Consider the following 21,496-nt stretch of genomic DNA (forward strand, 5'->3'; position numbering starts at 1 on the left):
AAAATTTTATAAAAAAATAATAAGGTTCAAACCTTCACCGCAAGATGACGAGTTTCTTAATTTGTAAATCTGCAAGTAGCATAGTAAAACTAGTGATACAAGTCAAGGTAAAAAACTTTACAATTTTTGTAAATACAAAGTCCAATGACATTGACAGATTAAACAAAAGATAGCCATATAACATTGAGCATTTTTACCAGGAGCTAAAATAATCAGATATTTTGTAAGGAATTCATGCAGCTTGCGATCGCGTCAACTTCAATTACCGTCTAACTCCTTGATTCGAGGCTCTCGCAAATACATATAAAAGCGCTGACCCCTTTGCAAGCACACGAATACAACGTCACCGATTCGATTTTCTCGATAATTTTTCTCAGCTCACATAATTTCGTCGAACTCATCCGTGATCAGCGATTCCTTGTTCCCCTCTCTCGCCGAATACATAACAGCCCGGGATGAATTAAGCAGCAGCTATTCATCATCGCGTGCGCCTCGTGGATTTTCAATCAAAACTTTGGCCCAAGGCTGAACTCGCGCGCGCATTTTCCGCCCAATTCTTGTCACGTGGTACGGTATAGTACGTATAGTGGACTGAAGCACGCCGCGCGCGAAACAATTATATGCCCGCGTACACACACACACACACACAAACAGGCCGAATTGCGACGACCCGCTGTCAGTTCGCGAGATATTACTATTAAATCGACTTGACGTGCATCAGAAAAGCGGGGATGGGGGACGATAAATTTTGTTGCTATGTGTACCGGTCGGAATCGGTTTCTTTCAATTCCGCGAGCGGTCGAATGAGCGAGAGAGAAGTTTTAATCTATTTTTCGACTTGACTTGAATGGAAATGTGTTATTTTATTTGACGAACGCGACTCGTGTGTTTATGAAATTTTTATTTATATATAGTCGGTTATAGTGGTGGAAAAGCAAATAAAATATTATAAAAGCTTCTATCAAATGAAAAGAGAAGGATAAAAACGTTGTGGAAATTAAAATATTCAAATTTTACGAGCTCCTGGGTACACTTCAAAATTATTTTTTGCGCGTACGTGAGAACGCAAGTTTCTCATTATATTTTTGACGAAATTTAAAAAAAAAGCCTTAATTGAGTAACATTGGCATCGTAAAATACACGCGTTGCAGTAGAGATTTTTTTTTACCCCAAGCGCGCGCGTTAAAAGTAAGTCTCGATCTTTTAATACGCGAAACAGCCATTTTCTTTTATTTTTTTAGAAATAATCCTCGCGCGCGCCCGAGAAATAAGAAAAAGCCATTAAAAGCGTTACGGGGGAAAGTAAAGGTAAAACAAAAAGAAAAAAGAAAAATCCAGCTAATTTTTCAGTCACAAAATAGATAATTCCTCTTTAAAATTCGCTCATGTAATATGTAAGACTTGGCCTTGCGAGTTTTTAATAATCAAGCCTCAATTAGCAGCGTAAAACGCGCGCGCGCACAAAAGTCCAGGGCAAAAGCAGGCAGTCGTCGCTGCTTTTCATTTTAACGTACGATTTATATATAATTTTTCTCCTCGCTCGGCGCTCGTTGAGCGGGGGGGGAAGAGAGAAAAAAAGTTTTTGACGCGGGGTCGACTTCTCTTTTTATTTCTCTCTCTCTCTCTCTCTCTCATTTTCCTTCAAAGTACAGGTCATAATACAACGTTAAGTCCGTAATATTAATTTGATTAAAAACTTATTTGAAAGCAATTAATTTTTCTCCTCGGACGCGCGCAGCGATTTTTGCGTCAGTCCGAATGTCGAGGGATTAATTAAAACAAACAGTTATGCTATACCGCTGCGTATATTTATCGATTTTCACGTCAAAAACTGTATATACAATCGGAAATGATAACACTCCTAAAAAGGAGGAAAAAACGCCATTTAATAGCTGCGCAGTGAGTACGTTACGTAATCCACTTTTCGTATACAGCGCGTCGTCGTCGTCGTAAGGCGGCCGATATAACGACTACGACCTCTCTCTCCCTGCGGAGTGAGCAGCACAGCGTCATGTGCTGCTGCTCTGCGTTAGCTCCCACGAGAGAGAGAGAGAGGGAGAAAAGGAAGGAGATCCTCGGTAGCTGATCGGGCGCAATTGTGGCGCGCCCGAATATAGCCTCAAAAGAATGATAACCATCTGGCCGATGGTAGCAAGTGCAGTGCGCACGGGACAGGAAGCTCCGAGACACCACCAACTCGTGCGGGGGGTTTATCTTTTATCGCTTTTAGGGGGTGGAGGCGAGGGAAGGAAGATCCTAATTTTTTTACTCCTCGTCGGCTCGTTCGCGTAGCATTATACGGTTACCAACTGCTCAATTTGGATACAAGATTTATGATATATATATAAATATGGCCACGAATTTTTCGATATAAATTTCTTGCTATATTATACTACCAGGTATATATAAGAATGCGTATAAAAACAAATCTGCAACGCGCCTCGAAGCGCAACTATATTATGCGATTAACCACTTGTCACCTTTATCGCTCGGCGTATATCACCTTCTCTTTTATACATCAAAACGTATACGTATAAAAGCTGCAAGCTCGCTGCATATAAAAGAGAAATGAGAGGTAGCTACTGGTGGGAGCTAAAGGATAGTCGTTAGAAATTCCAAGTCGAGCGTCGCGCTCTCTCTCTGCGTTTCGTTTGTCTGCTCCCATGATATAATAGGATTTCATCCGTTGATTTTGAAAGGATAATATATTAGAAGTGTCATAATCGCTATATATGTATATTATTATATTAAAGCTCGGCTCTCTCAAGCTCTCGAAACTTTCCTAGATAATTCATCCAAGAATCTTCCTCGTCGTCGTCGTCATCGTAGTCGCGTGTCCTTCGTTTGTTAACGATAAGAATGAAGAATGGCTATTCTCTCTCTACACTTCTGCGAGAAGCAAAGATCAATATTTAGCCATATCTTCAAAAGTCAAGATTATTACGCGTATCGTGTGCATAAGGCCGATTAGTCGCGTTCAACGCGCGTCTCGAGCTCGACAGCTCGTCTCACTCGTATTGCGCGGCTCGTGTGTGGCCGATGTGTATATAAATATAGAATATGTTGGCGTAGTGGATAAATACTTATGCAGATGAGTCTCTCTTCGTTGGGATTCTTTTGACTGGGCGATGATATACGCGTTTGGACGGGGCTTCGGATATTTTTATGTAAATATATATCGTCTGTCTCTCGACGAGCGTACACCCCGACGACGTATGTTTTTATTTCTTCTGTCACTCGGTAGAGAGATAATATAATGTATGACGTCGAGCCAAAAAGAAGCGCGGCTAATTTTTGCCTCGACGATCAATTAACCACGTCGAGTTTTTTCCAATTACAAAAGAATCGTTTTGTATTTTTTACACACGCAACAAGTTTCGTAGCTGCTCTCGAAACTTTTTGGCCGCGCGAAGCTACAAAAAAGCAACGCAGCCCTGAATAAGATTCGGTCTATCGATAAGTTTGTGCACGAGCAAAACCACTCGATCGGTGTTACATCATCGCGTGCGGCGCGGCACGCTGGTGGCATTTGTGAAATAGTTTTGTACACGCGACATAATCCCGAATGTATAACAAGAGCCTAGTTGCCGCGAGTATTTCGTAATCTTGTTTCGCGCGTGAAACGGCTACACTACGCGGTGCAGCGGTCTTTTTGTCATTATCATATATTCGCATGAAGATCGAGGCCTGTTAATCCGACGTGGACGGCTGCAGCCGCGCGGCAAAAAGAAAGCCGTACTAGTGTCGCCGCGCACTTGGCCCATTAAGCTTAAAGAGAGAAAAGAGAAAGAGAGAGAACATAAAATAAAATAAATTGTACGAGTGTGTGTCAATGATGGAGATTTGTCTCTCTATTTCTCGCTCTTTAACTAGATTTACGCGCAGCGGCTGAAATGTACGCAGTGGCAGGCAGACGTTTTGCACGGGCAGCAGCTGCTGCCGCTGCTGCTGGCCCGACCTTGACGCGCGCAAACAAATTTCCGCCGAGCTATTTTCTCGAATCGACGCAGCCATGATCGACGATTTTTCTCCTCCTTTTCTTCTCGCTTCTTCTAAATAACGCGAAATAAAATGTCCTCTCTGCTACTGTGAGCGAGCCGCGCTGAGCGGTAATTTTTAAGATTAAATTTTAACTGCCGCGGCTGCTGCGCCGTTTATTAGACGGAAAACATGTTTCGCTCTTTGCCGCGCCCCGAGGGTACGCTTTGAATTTTTCATCGTCATCGATAGTTAAAAGCGCTAAGGTCGTGAAATTTTCATCGGAAACGATGCTGCGCGCGAGCAATAAAAGTTTATGCTTCATTTTTTTCTTATTCTTCTGGTGTTGGTGAGCTTAAGATAGATACATCGATCAACGCGTGCGCGCGCGCGCATATTTGCGAGAAAAGTGAAATGGACGTGTGGCGCCGCGCGCACCCGAGGTATTATGTATTTTTATTTATATTTCAGCGAAACAAAACATTTATAAGCATTTATATAATCATCCATTATAATAACGGCCAAGAATTAACCCAGTCCAAAAAGCTCGCATACGTAAATTAAAGCTCCAATAGCATCGTCAAAAGCGAGCCCGAGTTTTAATCCTCGCGGATCTTGCAGCTGCAACGTGCATGCTTCTGTAAGCTTACAGCAAAATCAGCAGTGCTCGGCCCGGAAAAAACTTTTGTATATATTGACCGCCCGCTTGGATAAATGATAAATCTTCTCTCTGCTGTGAAGCTTGCAGCATAGAGAAAGAGAGAGAGAGACGAGAGAAGAGAGAAAATGCAAAGTAGACAGAGAGAGAGAGTGAAAAAAGCATACACGAGGCATAATACAAAGCTCGACTGGTGGCGCTGGTGGTGGGGAGAAATCAGGTGGCTGTTGATGGTGCTCAGTAGTACGCGCGTCATCAATGGATTCTAAATATAGATGAACGCGCGCGCGCGCGGCGTTGAGCTTTTACCGTCGGTGCCGCGTGTGCATGTGTGCATATCATACATTTATACTGCACTGCACACACAGACTGCTGCAAGCTCGGTGTGCACTTTGAAAGCTTGTTTTGAAACTTTGCTCCATGATCTCTTTCTCTCTCTCTCTCTCTTTCGAGTGTACTATTCTCTTGTGCGCAGCGGTATGGATATTTTTTCTTTCGCATTTTTTCGGGCGTACGAGTACGTGTAACGATTGATGTTTTGCACTCGAACACGATGTAAACAGAGAGAAGATGCGCAAAAGCAGCAAGCACGTATTTTTGGAAAATTTATCAATCGATTAACAATCGCTCGTCTCGTCTCGCGCGTATGTTTTTCATTTTTTCACGGCTCGACGCGCACCGCTGCTGAAAACATTTTACATATACAAGCCATTGTTTACGGCATTATAAACAACAAAATCCGGCGATTACAAAGCTAGTCAATTTCAAGAGTGAAAGATGCCGATTGTTTTTTCGCGCGTCCGGCAGCAGCAACATCGGCAGCGAAGCACGCCGAGAAATAACAAAGACGTTAAACGAGCCGGGGGGATATTAAAATGTTTATTTGGCTGCTGCAGCCGCGCGCGGGACGAAAGACGATTTTCAGCACCGCGGGCCGGCTAGTGAATTATACCCGTGGGGGCTGCGCGCAAAAGTTAAATCAACCGCTCGAAATTTACACATTGTCTGCTGCGCAGCAAAAATATATCGCGACGAAAATCCCGTGTCATCGCTCGTTGCAAAGCACACGGAAATAAATTCATTTTTGCGGAGAATCTAGGATTCGCGTCGAGCACGTGTGCAGTGCGCTATGCCTACGTATGATCGGAATCTTGGACGCGGGAGCGAAAATGCAATCAGGCAATAATTGAACGTTTAAGCCGCGAGTGAAGATGTTCTCCCTCATACATACGCTATACGAGCTTGCTCCGCTGGCATGTGCCAAAAATCAGAGTTTAAGAACGATAGACGAATAAGAAGACGAAGAAGAAGAGCAGTACGCGCGCACCTCGTGTGTATTCAGTGTGTAATATGCAAGTGTGTATAGTGCAGCGCGTCTGAGAGAGAGCGAGCTTTTCTGATATACATGCAGCAACAGCAGCACACAAACGAATAGAGAAAGAGCGAAACGGTCGAAAATTGGGTCGAGGTGAGAGTCACGCTCACACACACACACACACACACATACGCTCTTATAGTCTGTCTGCCTATACTATACACATCGCAGAGCTCCCCGTTCGTGTGTGTGTGTGTGTATGCGCGCTTGCAAAGTAAATATATTAAGCTCTTTCACTCTCGACTCGTGCTGTAGCCGCTGTTGCTGCTGTTGCTGTTGCCTGTATATTTTCGATCTGTATCATTTATATATATAGATAGATAGATAGATGGATGGATGGATGGATGAATGTATTCTAGCTACATCAATTCCTGGCTGCTGCTGCTGCTGCTGCTGTGACGATTATTGTTCGATTGGCCGAGCCCCCCCTTCAGCTTTTGATGTGCTTGCCGGCGCACGGGCCATTAATAACAATCGATGACTGACTGACTGCAGCGAGTCTTTTTTTTTATTTTTTTATTTTTTGCTTCTAATCAATTTTCGTACGTACATATAGTTGTCTAATAATTTCGTACCCGAGCCTCGCTTAAAATTTTCTCTCGGGCGCGCGCGTATGCGAGAAGAGAGACGATTAAATTAGCCAAGCGCCTCGGACCAAAACAATCTCTCCTTTCTATTCTTCCTGGCATCCAATCAGAGGAGGCTGCTGGCCTTTCTCTCTCTCGGCTTATATTATACCCGAAAACTATCAAAACTTTCGGGACACGCTCTCGCACGCCACGTGTGTTTCAAGTCCGGCTCGCGGCTACATAACAAGCGTTATATCTCCCTCTCTCTCGCTTCCTCGTTTAATTGCAGACGTATGTGTGTGTGTGTGTGTGCGTGCGTAACTTTCCTCATTGAATTTTGCACCGAATAAATCACTTCTACTCTATCGTTAGGAAAAAGAAGTAGAAGGGAGAAAAAAGCAACTCTCTCTCTCCCCCTCTTACTGTCGCAGAGTATTATCTATAACAAGCGCTAAAGTTCGATTCGTACGTATACTGCACTACGATTCGATCCGCAGCAATCGTTCGCCCACAGAGAGAGAGAGAGAGAGAGAGCACAGAGAACGGATAATTGTCGTCAAATGCCCCGTTTTGTTCCTCGCGTCGTTACGCGCGTAATGGCGGGAAAAGCTATTAACAAGCTTTGGACGTTGCAGTGCGCGGCAGCAATGTTGGGAGCGAGGAAACATTTCTGTCGTATAGTACTAGCGCAGCGACTCGATGCAGGAGAAAAAAGTACTCCATGCGAGCGAGCTTTTTCTTTTTTTTTTCTTTTTTTTTATTATTATTATTTTTATTATTAGGCTGAAATAAATTTCAAACGTTTGATTAATCACTCTTTATGAAAAAAAAAATAATAATAATAATAAGCGCGGAAGGGCAGGACCTACATTTATTCGTCGTTGCGCTTCGAAATTCCTTGCATGACGATGACTATTCGATTCAACGAGCCGAATCTTGGGCATTTTTTTCGCTTGATAATCCGCGCGAAAAAAAAACAATATTTTTATTCGACGCATATTTAAGAGGCCAAAGTTCGGAATTTTTCTCGTCTCTCTCTCTCACTCTAGAACAACACCGACTAGACTCCTAATCTCATATTGGCGTTTAAGACAATGCATAAATTCATGCTCGGTAGAAAGAATAACTCAGCTGATGCAGTTTTTTATTTCTCTGCGCTATTCTTCCTTAAATTTTTTTGTTCCGCTCATCTTTCTAAATTATTCACTTTCCTACATACACAACTCGCGCACACACACGCAGTCAACAAATATTTAGAAAATGGATTCCTTTTTTTTACTCATCAGCTAACTAGCGCGATTTATACTTTTCTACTACTACTGCTGCTACCGTTGCGTCCCGGCGGAGCAGCAGCAGCAGCAAGAAAAAAAACTCGCAGCGCAGAGGCGAACAATTACTCCGGAGGTTTTTTCTTTCGTTAATCTACCGAAGCATGTCAGTTGTATGTACGGTATACATTTGGTAAAAATATAAGAGAGAGAGAGAGAGAGAGAGGGAGCAAAAAAGTGTACCCCAAAGTCGGTCAATAGCACGGCTTGTCATTTTGCTTTTTTTTTTTTTTTGCTCCGTTATAACTACGTCGACGGTGGCGTCGGAGGGCGGTGTGTGCAGGAGAATTCGGCGCGACGAGAATGTAGTTAATTTACAATAAACGCCTCCTTGACCTGCATTCTCTTATATCACAAACTCCCGCGCGAGCCCCTGTGTATATCTCTATCCGACTTTGACTTTTCTCTCTCTTCTTCCATTCGATTATCGAGTTTATTTCCATCGAGTGGCAGCGGCGGCGGTGGCGCATGGGCTGCAATTATAAATAGCAGTAACACATATTTTTTTCTTCTCAAAACGGATTCCGGTCTTTTCGATCAATGTGATAAAAAAAAAAAAAATTAATCTGTCTCGCTCGTTTAAAAATTATTCATCGATCTTCTCCACCTCTGTCAAATTGGATGCGCAAAATACACCCTCAAGACATCATCGGGCGCCTTGACTCTTTGAACGCGGACGGGGCTATATCGCCGAAGGTACTATCTTCTTTATCGCAAAACAGTTATCGAGTACGCGGTACTTAGCTCGAATTAAGAATTTTAAATTGCGAATCGCGCGTCAAATTTAATTAAAAGTGCGTACTGCTACTCGTTTTACGTTTAATACGGCTTTCGTCGTCGTAGCTGTTGTTTTTTGCCGTCATCAAAGTTCTCGATTTTCTTGCGCACGCGTATATAGCACACGGCACAGAGTAAAGCTTCCATTTCATCATTTTTTTTCTCTATATAGTATGAGGCTTGTGCAGAGTTAAAAGCAAGCCTATTATTGTCGAACGGTGTATATTCATTCCTTTGCTCGTATAATAAAAGCCTCTCTTTCTCTCTATCTCGCCCCTCTCGTCGTTCGCTCGATTTTATGGGCTTGTCGCACGAGCTGGCATAATCGTTAGTTAGCTTTATTCTGTCTGTATGTGTGTACGTGTGTATGTGTTAGTGTGTGTGTGTGGGTGTGCTGCAGCAACTGCCTAATTGATTAATTAATTCATTCCTTTGCGCGAGGTGCACTGCAACGACGACGACGACGACGACGACGGAATTGTGTTCGCAATTGTCTTTGATAAGAATTCAGGCAATTCTCCCGAGGATTTTAAGTAGGTCTAGCTCACTTTCATTCTTTCTCTCTCTCTCTCTCTCTCTCTCTCTGTCTCTATTCAATAAGCTCGGCGGAGAAAAATCAATGACTTTTGTGATCGAGTTTTCCGGGCGCTTTGTCTCTCTCTCTCTCTCTCTCTCTCATGGCGCACGGGCCAACAAGTTTCGTCGAAGCTCGTCGTCGTCATCGTCGTCGTCGTCGTTCGGCAATTATTATTATCATTATTTTTTTTACGTTGTTTATCGGAAAGCAGCAGCAACATCCCCGGGAAATATAAAAGCATCGCAATCACAAATAAGAGAGGACAATGGCGCGTGCGAGAATCGAGGATAACTCGTGAGATATGTGCCGCGTCGTGCGCTCAGCGTGTCCGAATGACTAAAAAATTCACGCTCTACATGAATTGCACAACGATTGTTATTCGCAATGAAAAATAGTAGTTTTACACGCTTACGTAGTCCTTAAAGAGGCGCGCGCGCACACAAAAGTATCGTCATCGCTCATCACTCAATGAGCACATATATTTGTTCTATAACGTCGCTTCAAACGGCACAGAAAATAGAGAGAAAAAAAACGAGAGAAGGAGGAAAGAAAAGGAAAGTTTGACTGGTATATATAAGTTTATGGATAGTTGGGTGCAAAAAAAAAAAAGGGAAAAAAAGAAAGAGAGAAAGAAAGAGCGACGATCCCCTACTCGCCGTTCGTAATTACTTTTTGTCCTACTTTTCGAAGGTTTATATAAGAAAATAAGCGGCTCTCTCTTATATTTTCGCGCCCCTGCACTGCCGCGCGCGGACTTTCGGGGTGTGGTATAAGGAGCTACTGCTGCTGCTGCTGCTGCTGCACGTAGCAGATAAAGTATAATATCCATCGATCTCTCTATATACCTTCGATTTTCCATTAGAAACTGCTTCTGCTGCTGTCTCGAATTTGCCTCGCGGAAACTAGTCTTATCTATAAAGTTGATCTAAACCACCACACACACGGACACACGAACTGGTGTGCAGCTGCCACACGTGGCCTCACTACTCTGCCTATGTATAACAATGTTGGAAGCGCGCGTCTTTAGCAATAGCCCGCAGGAGCAGCTGAGCTGATATCTTGTCATCTCTGGCGCCCAAGAGAGCTTCGAGCTCATAGTGGCATATACCTTATATATACAGAGTCTCGAGTTTCAATCGGAAATTCCTCGTGGGCTCCGTAAAACGCCTCGATGAGGGCAGCGGCAAAGTTTATAACGAGTGCGGCGAATCGCGAAGATTATAATATAAATCTACGTACTTTTGCTCGTTACACGCGATGTTTTCGCGTCGTGTACGCTGTCTGCGCTACGTACTCGTTCTCTCTTTTTTACTTTCGCACACATGATGAATGGAAATCGTAGCGGACACTTGAGTACAGTTGCATAATAATAACTGTGGGGTCGGAGGAAAGGTCGAAAATTGGGTACGACGGCCATGATTCATGCTCAGTAGTGGGTACAACAACGTATATATTATACGTGTGTATATATATATATATGTAACGCGTTTTAAAGTCAGCGCAAGCGAAGAACGCATAAGGCCAACATAAATCATTCGGCTGCTGTGTGTGTGTGTGTGTACGTACGTACGTCGGAGCTGCCGCCGCTGCTGCTACTGCTGCCCCCTTGAACTGTAACTGTAGTCTCGTGGTTTTGAGAGAGAGAGAAAGAATGAAAGGAAATCACGTGGCGATCAAGCTCTCTCTCTCTCTCTCGTATAAACTATAATATTTATAACGTCGTGAACTTTTTGACTCCTTTGAACAAGTCGACAAAAAATAGTTCGCTTTAAGGCCGGATACGTATGTATATTCTAGCTCTCTTCCTCGAAGTGCCTCGAAAGCTAGAGAGAGAGAGAGAGAATCGATTTCAATGCAAATTGAATTTCTCGAAATTTATTTCGCTCTCTCGGCTCTCGGGCGTATAGTCGTGTGTGGCTCTCTCTGGATGCGCGGCGACCATATCCGCACACCACCACCACCACCACCACCATCACTATTTTGTGTACGCGTAGGGTCGAGAAACCCGCGTATAATGTCGTATACGTATATTAGACCTATTTTCAATTCTAAAACGTCTCTCTCGTGGGGTACGACGATCCGCGCGTTGTGACCTTTCAAAAAGTGATATTGGGCCAAAAGAGCACGATATTTATATTTCTCTCCGGCTGACGCGATCTCGAGCATTTCTACTTGATATTGCGTATACAACATAGGATAGCGTATGAACACGCGGCGGCCAGCACACTTGATCATTATAATTTACGCTTTATACAATGTATATCGCGCATACACACACAAATACACAATGTTTGTTATGTTGCGCATCGCTTATCGGCTGTGTCTCTCTGTGAGTTTATATTTGCGTTTATGTTCTTTTTTTTCAATTATCATAATTACTTTTATACGTCGCTTTCCCACGGTTTTATGATTTCGGCGTTTTCCACCAGAGAGATAAAAAGAGAGAGATAAAAATTCTCTACTGTCTTCGTACATACATTGGTGCGCTATACGTAGGTACCTACACGTGGCCTACATTTTCACGGTTTCTCTTTTCGTGCATTGCAGCATCGCTGCGCCGGTCTAGCACAACCCGCCGCGTTCTTTCGCTCTCCCTCTCTCGTAACGTGTATAATAATATACGAATGTGTATATGTGCTTCTCGCTCGACTCGACTCGCTTTCGCTCGCGTATATGCTTGGTACTTTGTATTAATGTACAGCCCAAGTTTTACACCGAGATTATGAATAAATAATCATAACCTACGCGTGCATGTGTACGAGAGTAGCCGAGAGATAGAGGTAATAATACACGGCGCGAGCATTTCTTTCTCCTCTCCTTACTCCCTTTTCGCTCTTTTCATAATATTCTATATTTAATTTCTACGCGCCGTGGTTTTTGCCAGTATGGCAGCTCCGATATATTTGCAGCGCGTTCACAAACTTATTTATTATTCAAGTCGCTGCAGCTGCAACAATTTTCCGAAACTTTCGCCAGCTCGAGCAAGAGCTTAAGGCTTCATTAGCTTAATCAAGGCGCTTATGAAGTACCGTATGTATTATAATATATAACAGCTTGAAATCGGCCCAAAAGTTTTTCGTTTGCTTAGTGCGCGCGCGCGCAAATAGGTGTACACGATAACACGTAGCAGCAAAATCGGTCGAACTGCAGCAGTGCCTTTGTCGTCGCATTTTACGGACCCAAGGCAAGAATACACATCCCCTTAAAATTGTCACGTACTCTATCTCTCTCTCTCTCTCTCTCTCTCTCTCTCTCTCTCTCTCTCTCTCTCTCTCTCACCGAAACGCTCCGTACTACACGATATAACAAAACGTCGCGTACAGTACACGTACGCTATATAACGGACGTGTATCAGTGCCGTAGCAGTAGCAGCATCGAACAAAAATTACGGTTGGTACCTACAACGTGGAGTCTCCATCAGGCGTCTTCATAAACATCGTTAGTTTTTGCTCGAAGATCGTTTGACCGGCCACACACGTACATAGCCAAGCGACGACCTATTGTGTGTGCGCGCGCGCACGAACTCGAACGTTCATATAGTATAGTGAGTTTTTTCCTACCCTCGCGTGTGCGTGACGTGCACACACTTATACAGTACAGCAAGTTTTCAAAATGCCTTGACTAGTTTCTGGCTCGGCCGTACTATTAATCGTCGGGTGTGGGGAGGCCTTGAAACATAATAATTCTATAATACACGCACACACAGTACACCGCAACGATTCCTCGGACTAACGATGAAAGCGCAATGAAAACTTAAAAAGTATGTACATAGGCGTGGGTGTAGATCGGCATTTCACCGCAAAAAAGCCTACATGCAGCTGGCATAAACACACACACACACATCGACTGCGCTACAAATTGTTGTATAGTGCGGTATACAAACTTTTTAACCACGCGGGACGCGGTGCATTGTTTTTCTCGCTGATCAATATAATAACAAAACGATTGCCGCGCGCGTGTGCGTGGTTGATATTAATAAAACACCTTTGTATAAATGCGCCACTGTACGCGCGCGCTCGCTCAGCAACAGCAGTAGCACAGCGAATGGTGGAGAGAATTAATGTCAAGGTAAGGCACCGAAGAGTCATTGCCTACATGCGGCGCTATACACGTGAAAGTAAAATTATATAGAGACAGAGTAAGAGAGAGAGAAAGTCGACGCGTACATACACGTTACATGCGGGCATCGATCGACGTCGAGCAGACCCTTTTTTTTTCGTTGTTTCATACAAGAACACATCGATGCTCTTCCTCGAGCTTCGAGCGAAAAAGTTTTCTTAACGAAGGAGAGGCGGCGTACAAAAAAAATGTAATTGTAAAAAGTGAAGAAAGAGAGAAAAAAAAATGCGAGAAACCCCGCACGCGAAAATACCGCGGAAACACTGAAAAGGTTTCTATAATGATTTCTGTTAGTAGTCAGCGCGCTAGCAGGCGGCAGTCAGTCAGACAGTCAGTCGCTGCTTTAATAATAATCGGATTTACGTTTGTGTTTCATTGCGACAAAAAGAGGCAGCGAGAAACAGTCGCGACAAAGAAAGCAAAAAAAAAAGGGGGGGGGGGAAAGAAAAGACGAATTACCGAAAGGGACGAATTTGCGTCGAGCGAGAAAAAAAATGAATAAATAAGCGTTTTACCAACCGATGGATAAATGAATTTTGACGCACACTTTTAACCCTCGTTCTTTCTGTTCCCACGCAGATACGGCGACATGGTGCCGGAGACAATAGCCGGCAAGATCGTCGGCGGCGTGTGCTCGTTGAGCGGAGTGCTGGTGATCGCCCTGCCGGTACCAGTCATCGTCAGCAATTTCAGTCGCATCTATCATCAGAATCAGAGGGCGGACAAGAGAAAGGCGCAGAGGGTGAGTATACACGGTGCACAATCACGCACTCGACGTTATATGCGTGACATAGTATATAGCGCGCGATCGAGACATCTATATATGCGCGCTAAAAGTATTCATCTTCGACGAGAGGAATTTTCGCCAGCTGCCGATACGCGGCATTTTTTTCCTATTCGACCATTAACCCTCGACTCTCGAGTAAGTACAGCCGAGTTATGCAGCAGCAGCAAGAGAGAGTTCGTCGGCACGTGAGAGAGCGGCCGCTAACGTTATACAGGCGAATTAATGAAAATCCGAATATTCTCTCGTGCTGCTCTTATATACACTCGATGTGCTTCTATAGAACGCAGCAGCACATACACCACTCGCATTTTCCAAATTCGTGAGCTTTCTCCCTCTCTCTCTCTTCGGGGGCAGAGCAAGGGAATGTGCTGCTGCTACGCGGGCGCGACGACGACGACGAGCTTTGTAGTACGCGAGTAAACCAAGTTAAAAGGACAGTGTGCCGTCGCCGCCGCTGCTGCTTAGGCATCTGTGCTGTGCTGGCATGTGTGAGTGCGCGGCAGCAGCGCAGGGGCGTGATTTACGAGCCACCGGCCGACACACGACACAAGACGACGATGTTGCTGCCTGCCTGCCTGCCTGCCTGCCTGGCTATGCTTGCAAGCTCTGCTGCTGCTGCTGCTGCTGCACCGGGTCGATTTTAGAGGCGCACGCGCATATATACCCTCGCGTAGCAGCAGCAGCAGCAGCAGCAGTAACAGCAGCAGTAGCAGCTCGGTATAGCTGCGAACCTCCAACTGTCGATGTTGTTTATGTGTACACGTATAATTTAACTCGATCCAGCTTGTGCGTTATACATGTGTGCACACGATGCATCGTATCAGGCTGTGCGTGTGCATTATAGCGTGTGGTACACACACACATGCATAGTATCGCGGTATGCCTCGTGCTCATACATCCATCGAGAGAGTATAGTTCGAGCTCTGCACTGCTGCAGTGGTACACTGCACTCTTGCATTCGCGCACGCGTTTTTGGCCTCGTTAGTCGTTGTGCGGCGTGCACACAAACACACACACACACATACATACATAACATAAGCGTATATTTGAGGGTATAGGTCGTCGCTCGATGGAATTTCAAAGAGAGAGCATTACCGAATACGTATACGCTCGAATACTAGTCGTACTTTTGTTGTTGTTGTTGTTGCTTTTGCGTACATTCGTCGCTACAAAACGATGCACATGCACACGGAGCTCTGCACAGATCATCATCGGGGAATTAACGAGTCCCATGGGAATTTTTTCAAAACCGAAGGATTCGTGCAAAAAAAAAGAGCCCTGAAAATGATCAAGCTCTTTGAAAGTTCATGCATGATTTCAATTTCACAAGCTAATACCGTTCTAGCGGTTGAGCGGATTAAGCGATAGAAAATATATTTCGTCAACGGTAATACAGATCCGCAACAAAAAAGTGCATTAATAATACCGTTTTATTTATAAAGTCTCGATCTCGAAGTGCTTTTTTGATTGCCTATTAACGAGCAGCTTGACAAGCTTATATTATTAGTTGCAGTTGCAACTTCTCGATAATTACGGACGCTGCACGACGCACAACAGCACACAACCGACGCGAGTGATTCTCTTTATAATCCCGCGTAAAACCGATGAAAAGAACGAGACGAGACGTTTGTTATTTCTTTCATCGTGCATTGGTACTCGAAACGGATCGAATTTAGATTATTTGCCTTTCATCGATTCGCGCGCGTGTATAATCTTCCAATTTTCGATAGTAAAATAAGCTTTTGTGCTGATTTTTCTTTTCACCGCAAATAATACATATGTGTATCGGTGAAAAAGCTGCCGGTTCATTTGAGAACGAGATCGCGGAGCAGTGGCGGCGGCAGCTGCACTAGTTCTTATTTTATGTTTCGGTTCGCGTACATACGCGAGCGCGCGCGCGCTATCTTACGATATATTTTCGATATTCGCGTGTATTATATTACATTTTCTTTTATTACCCGCGCGCAGCAGCAGCAGCAGCAGCATTCACCTCGTACATACTGCATAGAGATTTATATTTTATTTTTTTGCGTTTTCCGTCTTTATATCTTTGGCAGTGGCGTAGGGAAGTCGAGTACTATTTCCAATTTTTTTTGTCTACCCCCGCTGTTACAGTAGCTATTGTTTCTGGAATATAAAGATTGGGTTATTACGATGTAAAGAATATAATATCGACAAGGGAAAGTTTTAACCCCGCGTTGCACGGATATGTAATAATTGACGGTTCGCTGAATTTTTTTTCACTCCAATTTTGCGTAGAAAGCATTGGATTATTCTTTTGAGCTCGATGCATCGTTTATTTTTATAATTATCAAACTCATTAATTTGGAATATCGAAAACAATACGACGGGTTCAAACAAACTTTATCCTCCCTTTTTTCTCCGCCCCCCCCCTTCAAAATTTAACGAATATTATCTCTCGGTTTAATTTAACTTCATGTAAAGTAGGTCATTCAGTCAGTATCGGCACGTTGTATTATATACGGAGAGAGAGAGAGAGTAAAGTACAAAATCTCGATTTTTATATGTATTCTACGTACATACGATATAAATACGCTGACGTATACCCACACGCGAGCTTTTTTTAATTGAATATTTTCAGCAACGGACAAGCGCAATCAATGCTCATAGATTTCCCGAGTTATTGCTATCGATTAGCCCAGGGGTCTGTGTGAAAATTCCATGTATAATGAAAGAAGCGTCTTTTATACCTTTTATTTCTGCATTGGAACAAAATCGTCGGCACTAGTTTTCAATGACGATAATAAATGTAACCCACACAAATCGAATAGTTTATTAAAGGCCTTTTTCTTTCGCTTCTCGAGCTCTTGTTGGGGGGCGAGGAAAAACAATATAATAAAAGGAAAATAGCACAACTCGTTTCTCACAGATGTCGGCTTGCTGTATACTATGCGCCTCATTCTTCACAGACATTTCTTTCACACGTAGCTCAGTTAAGAGCTCATTACTTATCGTTTACATTCCACTGGCGTTCGTTCTCGAGAGAGGCTCGTAAATTTCTATTTTACAAATTGTTAAACGATTAAAAAAAAAAAGAAACACATGCTTATGGAGCATAACGCGCGCGCGAGCACAATATGAAATAGCTCAATCTGTAAATTACTCAGTCGAGCGAGATTGAAGTTTCAATCGGTTAAAGCCCCCTGCGCGTCCGGGAAAATCACAAAGAATAATAGCAACTTTCGGTACCTTTCCGCCAGCGAGTAGTAGTAGAGAAGCGAGAGGGTAGATATAGAGGGAGAATAAGAGAGAAAAAATAGTACTAGTAGTAGTAGTAGTAGTAGTAGTAGTAGTAGTAGTAGTAGTAGAGACTCGGTCGCTGGCCGGCTGGGTAGAGAATCATTATGCTAAAGAGCCCGCGAGGTTCCGCACAAGCCATTAAAATGCATATTATTTCAAAGCTAGAATATAGCATGAGGTTTGAAACAAAACGAAGAACGGAAAAGTAGTAGTAGTAGAAGAGGAAGAAGAGAGAGAGAGAGAACCAGAAAAAAATTCACAAAGTCTTTTCTCTGGTCTTGTGCGTTATAAACTGCGTGAGTGCGCGCGTATATAGCGTATATATACACGTCAAAAGATTTATGTATAAGTTGAAAAAAGTTGCCTTCGTGCGCTTTAAAGCGCGCGTAATTATATGCGTACGCGATTTCCTTTGCTTCGGGCGCGTGGCGGGCGGATGAAAGTACCATTATCTGAATTATACGACTCGCGGCGCGGGCGATAATGCCGTTAAAATTGAATTAAATCGTGGAACAAGACTCGCGTTGTTTCCGCAAATCGGAATGGATTAGCTGTATCACTTTTGTTTTTTACATTGTTTCGACAATTTTTGAACGGATTCGATCTATGTTATGGGGAGAATAGAGTAGGTATGGCAGTCGCGCATCACTAATGATTTACTGTTGATAGTTCTAAACTGAGTAGTCACCATTGTCCGTAGAATTTTTTTCGGGGTTCAGCTATTCACCGCTGAATGGCGAATCCCTTCATCTGTGAATCTGCAAGTGGCAAAGTTAAAATAATTGTATAAGTCAAAATATGGATTCAATCATATCTAATCCTTCCTCATTCGTCGTCATGGCAACCATCTTTTTTTTTAAAACTTTCTTGGAAAAGGGGTAACAATGAGGGCTTACAATTTTCAAAATATTGCAAACACATCTGTGAAACAATGCACAATAATTCCATTACTTCAACTTGAAAAAAATCGTATCGCATTGATCATTTTGATTTCACAGGAAATTATCCACCTACACTTTATAAGTTTAACGCGCGCACGGATTATCGTTGGCTCTTACCCGGGGCCCCCGCACTTGCACGAACGATATACCTATAGGCAATATTCGTAAACACAATGCCGATAATAGAGCTCGATATTTATTAGTATACGCTTCGAATGAGATAAGCTTAGCGTTTGATTTTGCCGCCGTCGCCGAGCGCGATCGAGTCAACTAAAATTTTACGACGTACCGAGCGCGTTAAGTAGCGCGTGCATCCAGTCAATTATTTTTTTCTCGCGTCGATTCACCGCGCGATGCATCGTTGTTCGCATATACTCGGTCAGTCGTGAGCGTGGCCCATTACGTTCGCTACGTACGTTTTTTCTAATTAAAATTGACCGTATGTAAATTCGCGGGGATTAAACGTATATTATATTATGAATATAAATTTCGCGCTCGACGAAGAAAATGAGCCGTGAGCGTGCACCTCGTGCTGTATACTTTTGTTGAAAATGAAAGGTAAATATTTTCTTAACCTCGTTCTCTCCCTCTCTCTCTGCGACGCAAGCAACAACAGAAGCAACAACAACAATGAGGAGCCAAGCGCGATATATAACCGTTTTGGCTGTGCGCAACTTATTTGCCTGGGCTTTTAATTAAGTTGCTTTGATAAATAAATAAATAAATAAATATCACAAATTAACGGTGCGGAGTCAACGATCAAAGCTAAATCTAAAGCCAAGTGATCAAACATTTTGCGCTTTGTTCGCAGACGCAACAATATCCCAGGGTTTACTCTATAAAATAACTCGGTACCCGTCGAAGTTATCGTATCTCGTTGTTGAAAGCTTCGGCGCGGAGGAGGAAAGAAAAAATATCGAGACTCTTTGACTTAATTTGCATACATCGAAGAGAACGAGTTCGCGCGAGTTTCACCGACTATGTACTAAATGGTGTACGTCCTTGACTACGTGTACTCCCGTACGCGACGCACGTGGGGTCGCGCTCGCTGCACAAGTTTTTCCAAGCTTTTTGTTACTGCTGCTGCTGCCTCGCGGAAAACGACCCGTAGAAACTTTTTCCATTTTAACATGCTCTTCGCGCGCAACGTTGGAAATTAATAAGAAAGATCAATTCAATCGGCAGAAAGAGTCGTAAAAATATATATACGTGACGGAAAATCAATCGAGGGTAGTATACGTATGTAGGGTATTAGGTAGCAGTCGCGGTAGTTCGAGTAACTGCAGTAAAATCACATGCACGCGTGGGTGGCTTACGGGAGAGAGGAAAGGTTTCAGGGTTCACGCGCGTATATAATAGCAACAACGAACTACTAACAGAGTAACCTCGATCGTTAACCTCCCCGCGTGCAGTTCCGTAGTTCGATCCAATTATCTTTTTTTCAATGGATTTTGTGTTTTTTTTTTTACCGTGACGGCAGACGATTGTATAGGTACTCGTAATTACGTTACATTGCTCTAAAAATAATCCCCCGTTTTAAAGCTCGTCGGTGTAATTCGACGATTCTCTTTTTTTTTCTATTCGTCTGGATTTTTACATTTCATCGTGCGGGGTGGAAAATGTTGAAAAATCGGCGGATTGATTGATGTCTGGACCGTCGGTCGGCCGTCGCGGGTAAAGTCAAAATACAACGCGCGTCCCGTGGATCATCCCGCGTGGCAGCAGTGCTGCTCTCGTGCGGATCGCAGTATGTGCTGCAATTAGGTCAGAATGGCTGGTAAACACATATACACACACGTACACGCACACACACATGGACACTGCAGTAGTCGGCGTAAAACACAACTATATATATAATATATACGCTATGTATTTTCGCGCAGTGTACGTACGAGTAAAATCGTGTACATCATCACGTGAAGCGCGCTCGACACGGAATATAAAGAACTGTGCAGAGAGAGAGAGAGAGAGAGAGAGAGAGAGAGAGAGTAAAAGCGATTTGTAAATACTATATATCGCGCGTCCAGGCGAAGATGTACATGCTTTGGTATGACCCAAATTACACACGTAGGTAGGTAGTACGTACGCGAACGTTAATCGAGTTAAAAAAAAAAAAAAAAAGAAGAGAAGAGAGAAGAAAAAAAATGTTTCCGTTTCTCTCTCTCTCTCTCTCTCTCTTTCTCTCGTGCGCTGACTAGTTTATATTATTACGCGATTATATCCACTGTAGTGCAAAATGCTTAGAGAAATAATACGCGATGCACGCGATGACGAGATCGATGACGATGCCACGCAGCGCGCGGAAAAAAAGAGGCTCGCGATGGAGACAGAAAGAGAAAGAGAGAGAGAGAGAGAGAGAGAGAGAGAGAGAGAGAGAGAGAGAGAGAGAGAGAGAGAGAGAGATTAGATCGCGCGCACTTGTGTAGTCACGCAGATAGCAGAGCAGTTATATAAGAGTGTCAATGATCCTGTCGTCGTTTCTGTCCTACACAAACCGAAGCTGTTATCCGCGGCTTCAAGGAGTTATAAGCGACTCTTTGTCTCTCTCTTTCACTCACCCTCGCGCGCCCCGAGTCAAACAAAGTGAGTATATATAAGCGCGTGTGTGTGTGTGCGAGCGCGAGTTCATTTGGCTGTGGGTGCAGCAACAGCAGCAGAGGCAGTAGTTGTCGTCCGGCTTGGCGCACACAGATCGGGTAAGAGGGATATTCTCTCTCTCTCTCTGTCCTTGGCTAGAAGCCAAGCTCCGAGCTTTCGTGCGCCCACACCCGACTAACGACGACGACGACGACGACGACGACTCGAGCTGTGCCGTTCAACGGAAGCTTCATTAAGCTTCACTTCATTGAAGCTTCTATACACCACACGCTTGCGTCGCTTCCGTGTAATAATATTCCGTGCAAAAAGAGTCGAAAAATACAGGATCCCTCGGCACGCTGTCAAAATACTTACTGTGATGCGTGGAAAATTTTTTCTGTCTCTCTCTCTCTCTCTCTCTCTCTCTCTCTCTCTCTCTCTCTCTCTCTCTCTCTCTTGACTCTCGTTTATCAATCGCGTGGAAAAAGGCTTAATTATATGACCGGAGACGTCACGAGAAGCGATGTTTAATCGTCCGCTCGACAGAGA

General features: G+C 43.7%; 1 protein-coding gene across 5 annotated transcripts in view; it reads left to right on the forward strand.

Moving 5' to 3' along the window:
- The window catches only part of LOC106656540 (potassium voltage-gated channel protein Shal), a 107,379-nt gene that overhangs the window by 31,046 nt on the left and 54,837 nt on the right, over positions 1-21,496 (forward strand). For all 5 annotated transcript variants that reach the window (XM_023462136.1, XM_014377572.2, XM_014377569.2 and 2 more), the window contains exon 2: positions 13,961-14,123. In XM_023462136.1, the coding sequence (XP_023317904.1) occupies positions 13,961-14,123 (163 nt within the window). The remainder of the gene's footprint in view (positions 1-13,960; positions 14,124-21,496) is intronic.

This window comes from Trichogramma pretiosum, unplaced genomic scaffold, assembly GCF_000599845.2.
Source record: "Trichogramma pretiosum strain Unisexual culture from Peru unplaced genomic scaffold, Tpre_2.0 scaffold20, whole genome shotgun sequence".
NCBI lineage: Eukaryota > Metazoa > Arthropoda > Insecta > Hymenoptera > Trichogrammatidae > Trichogramma > Trichogramma pretiosum.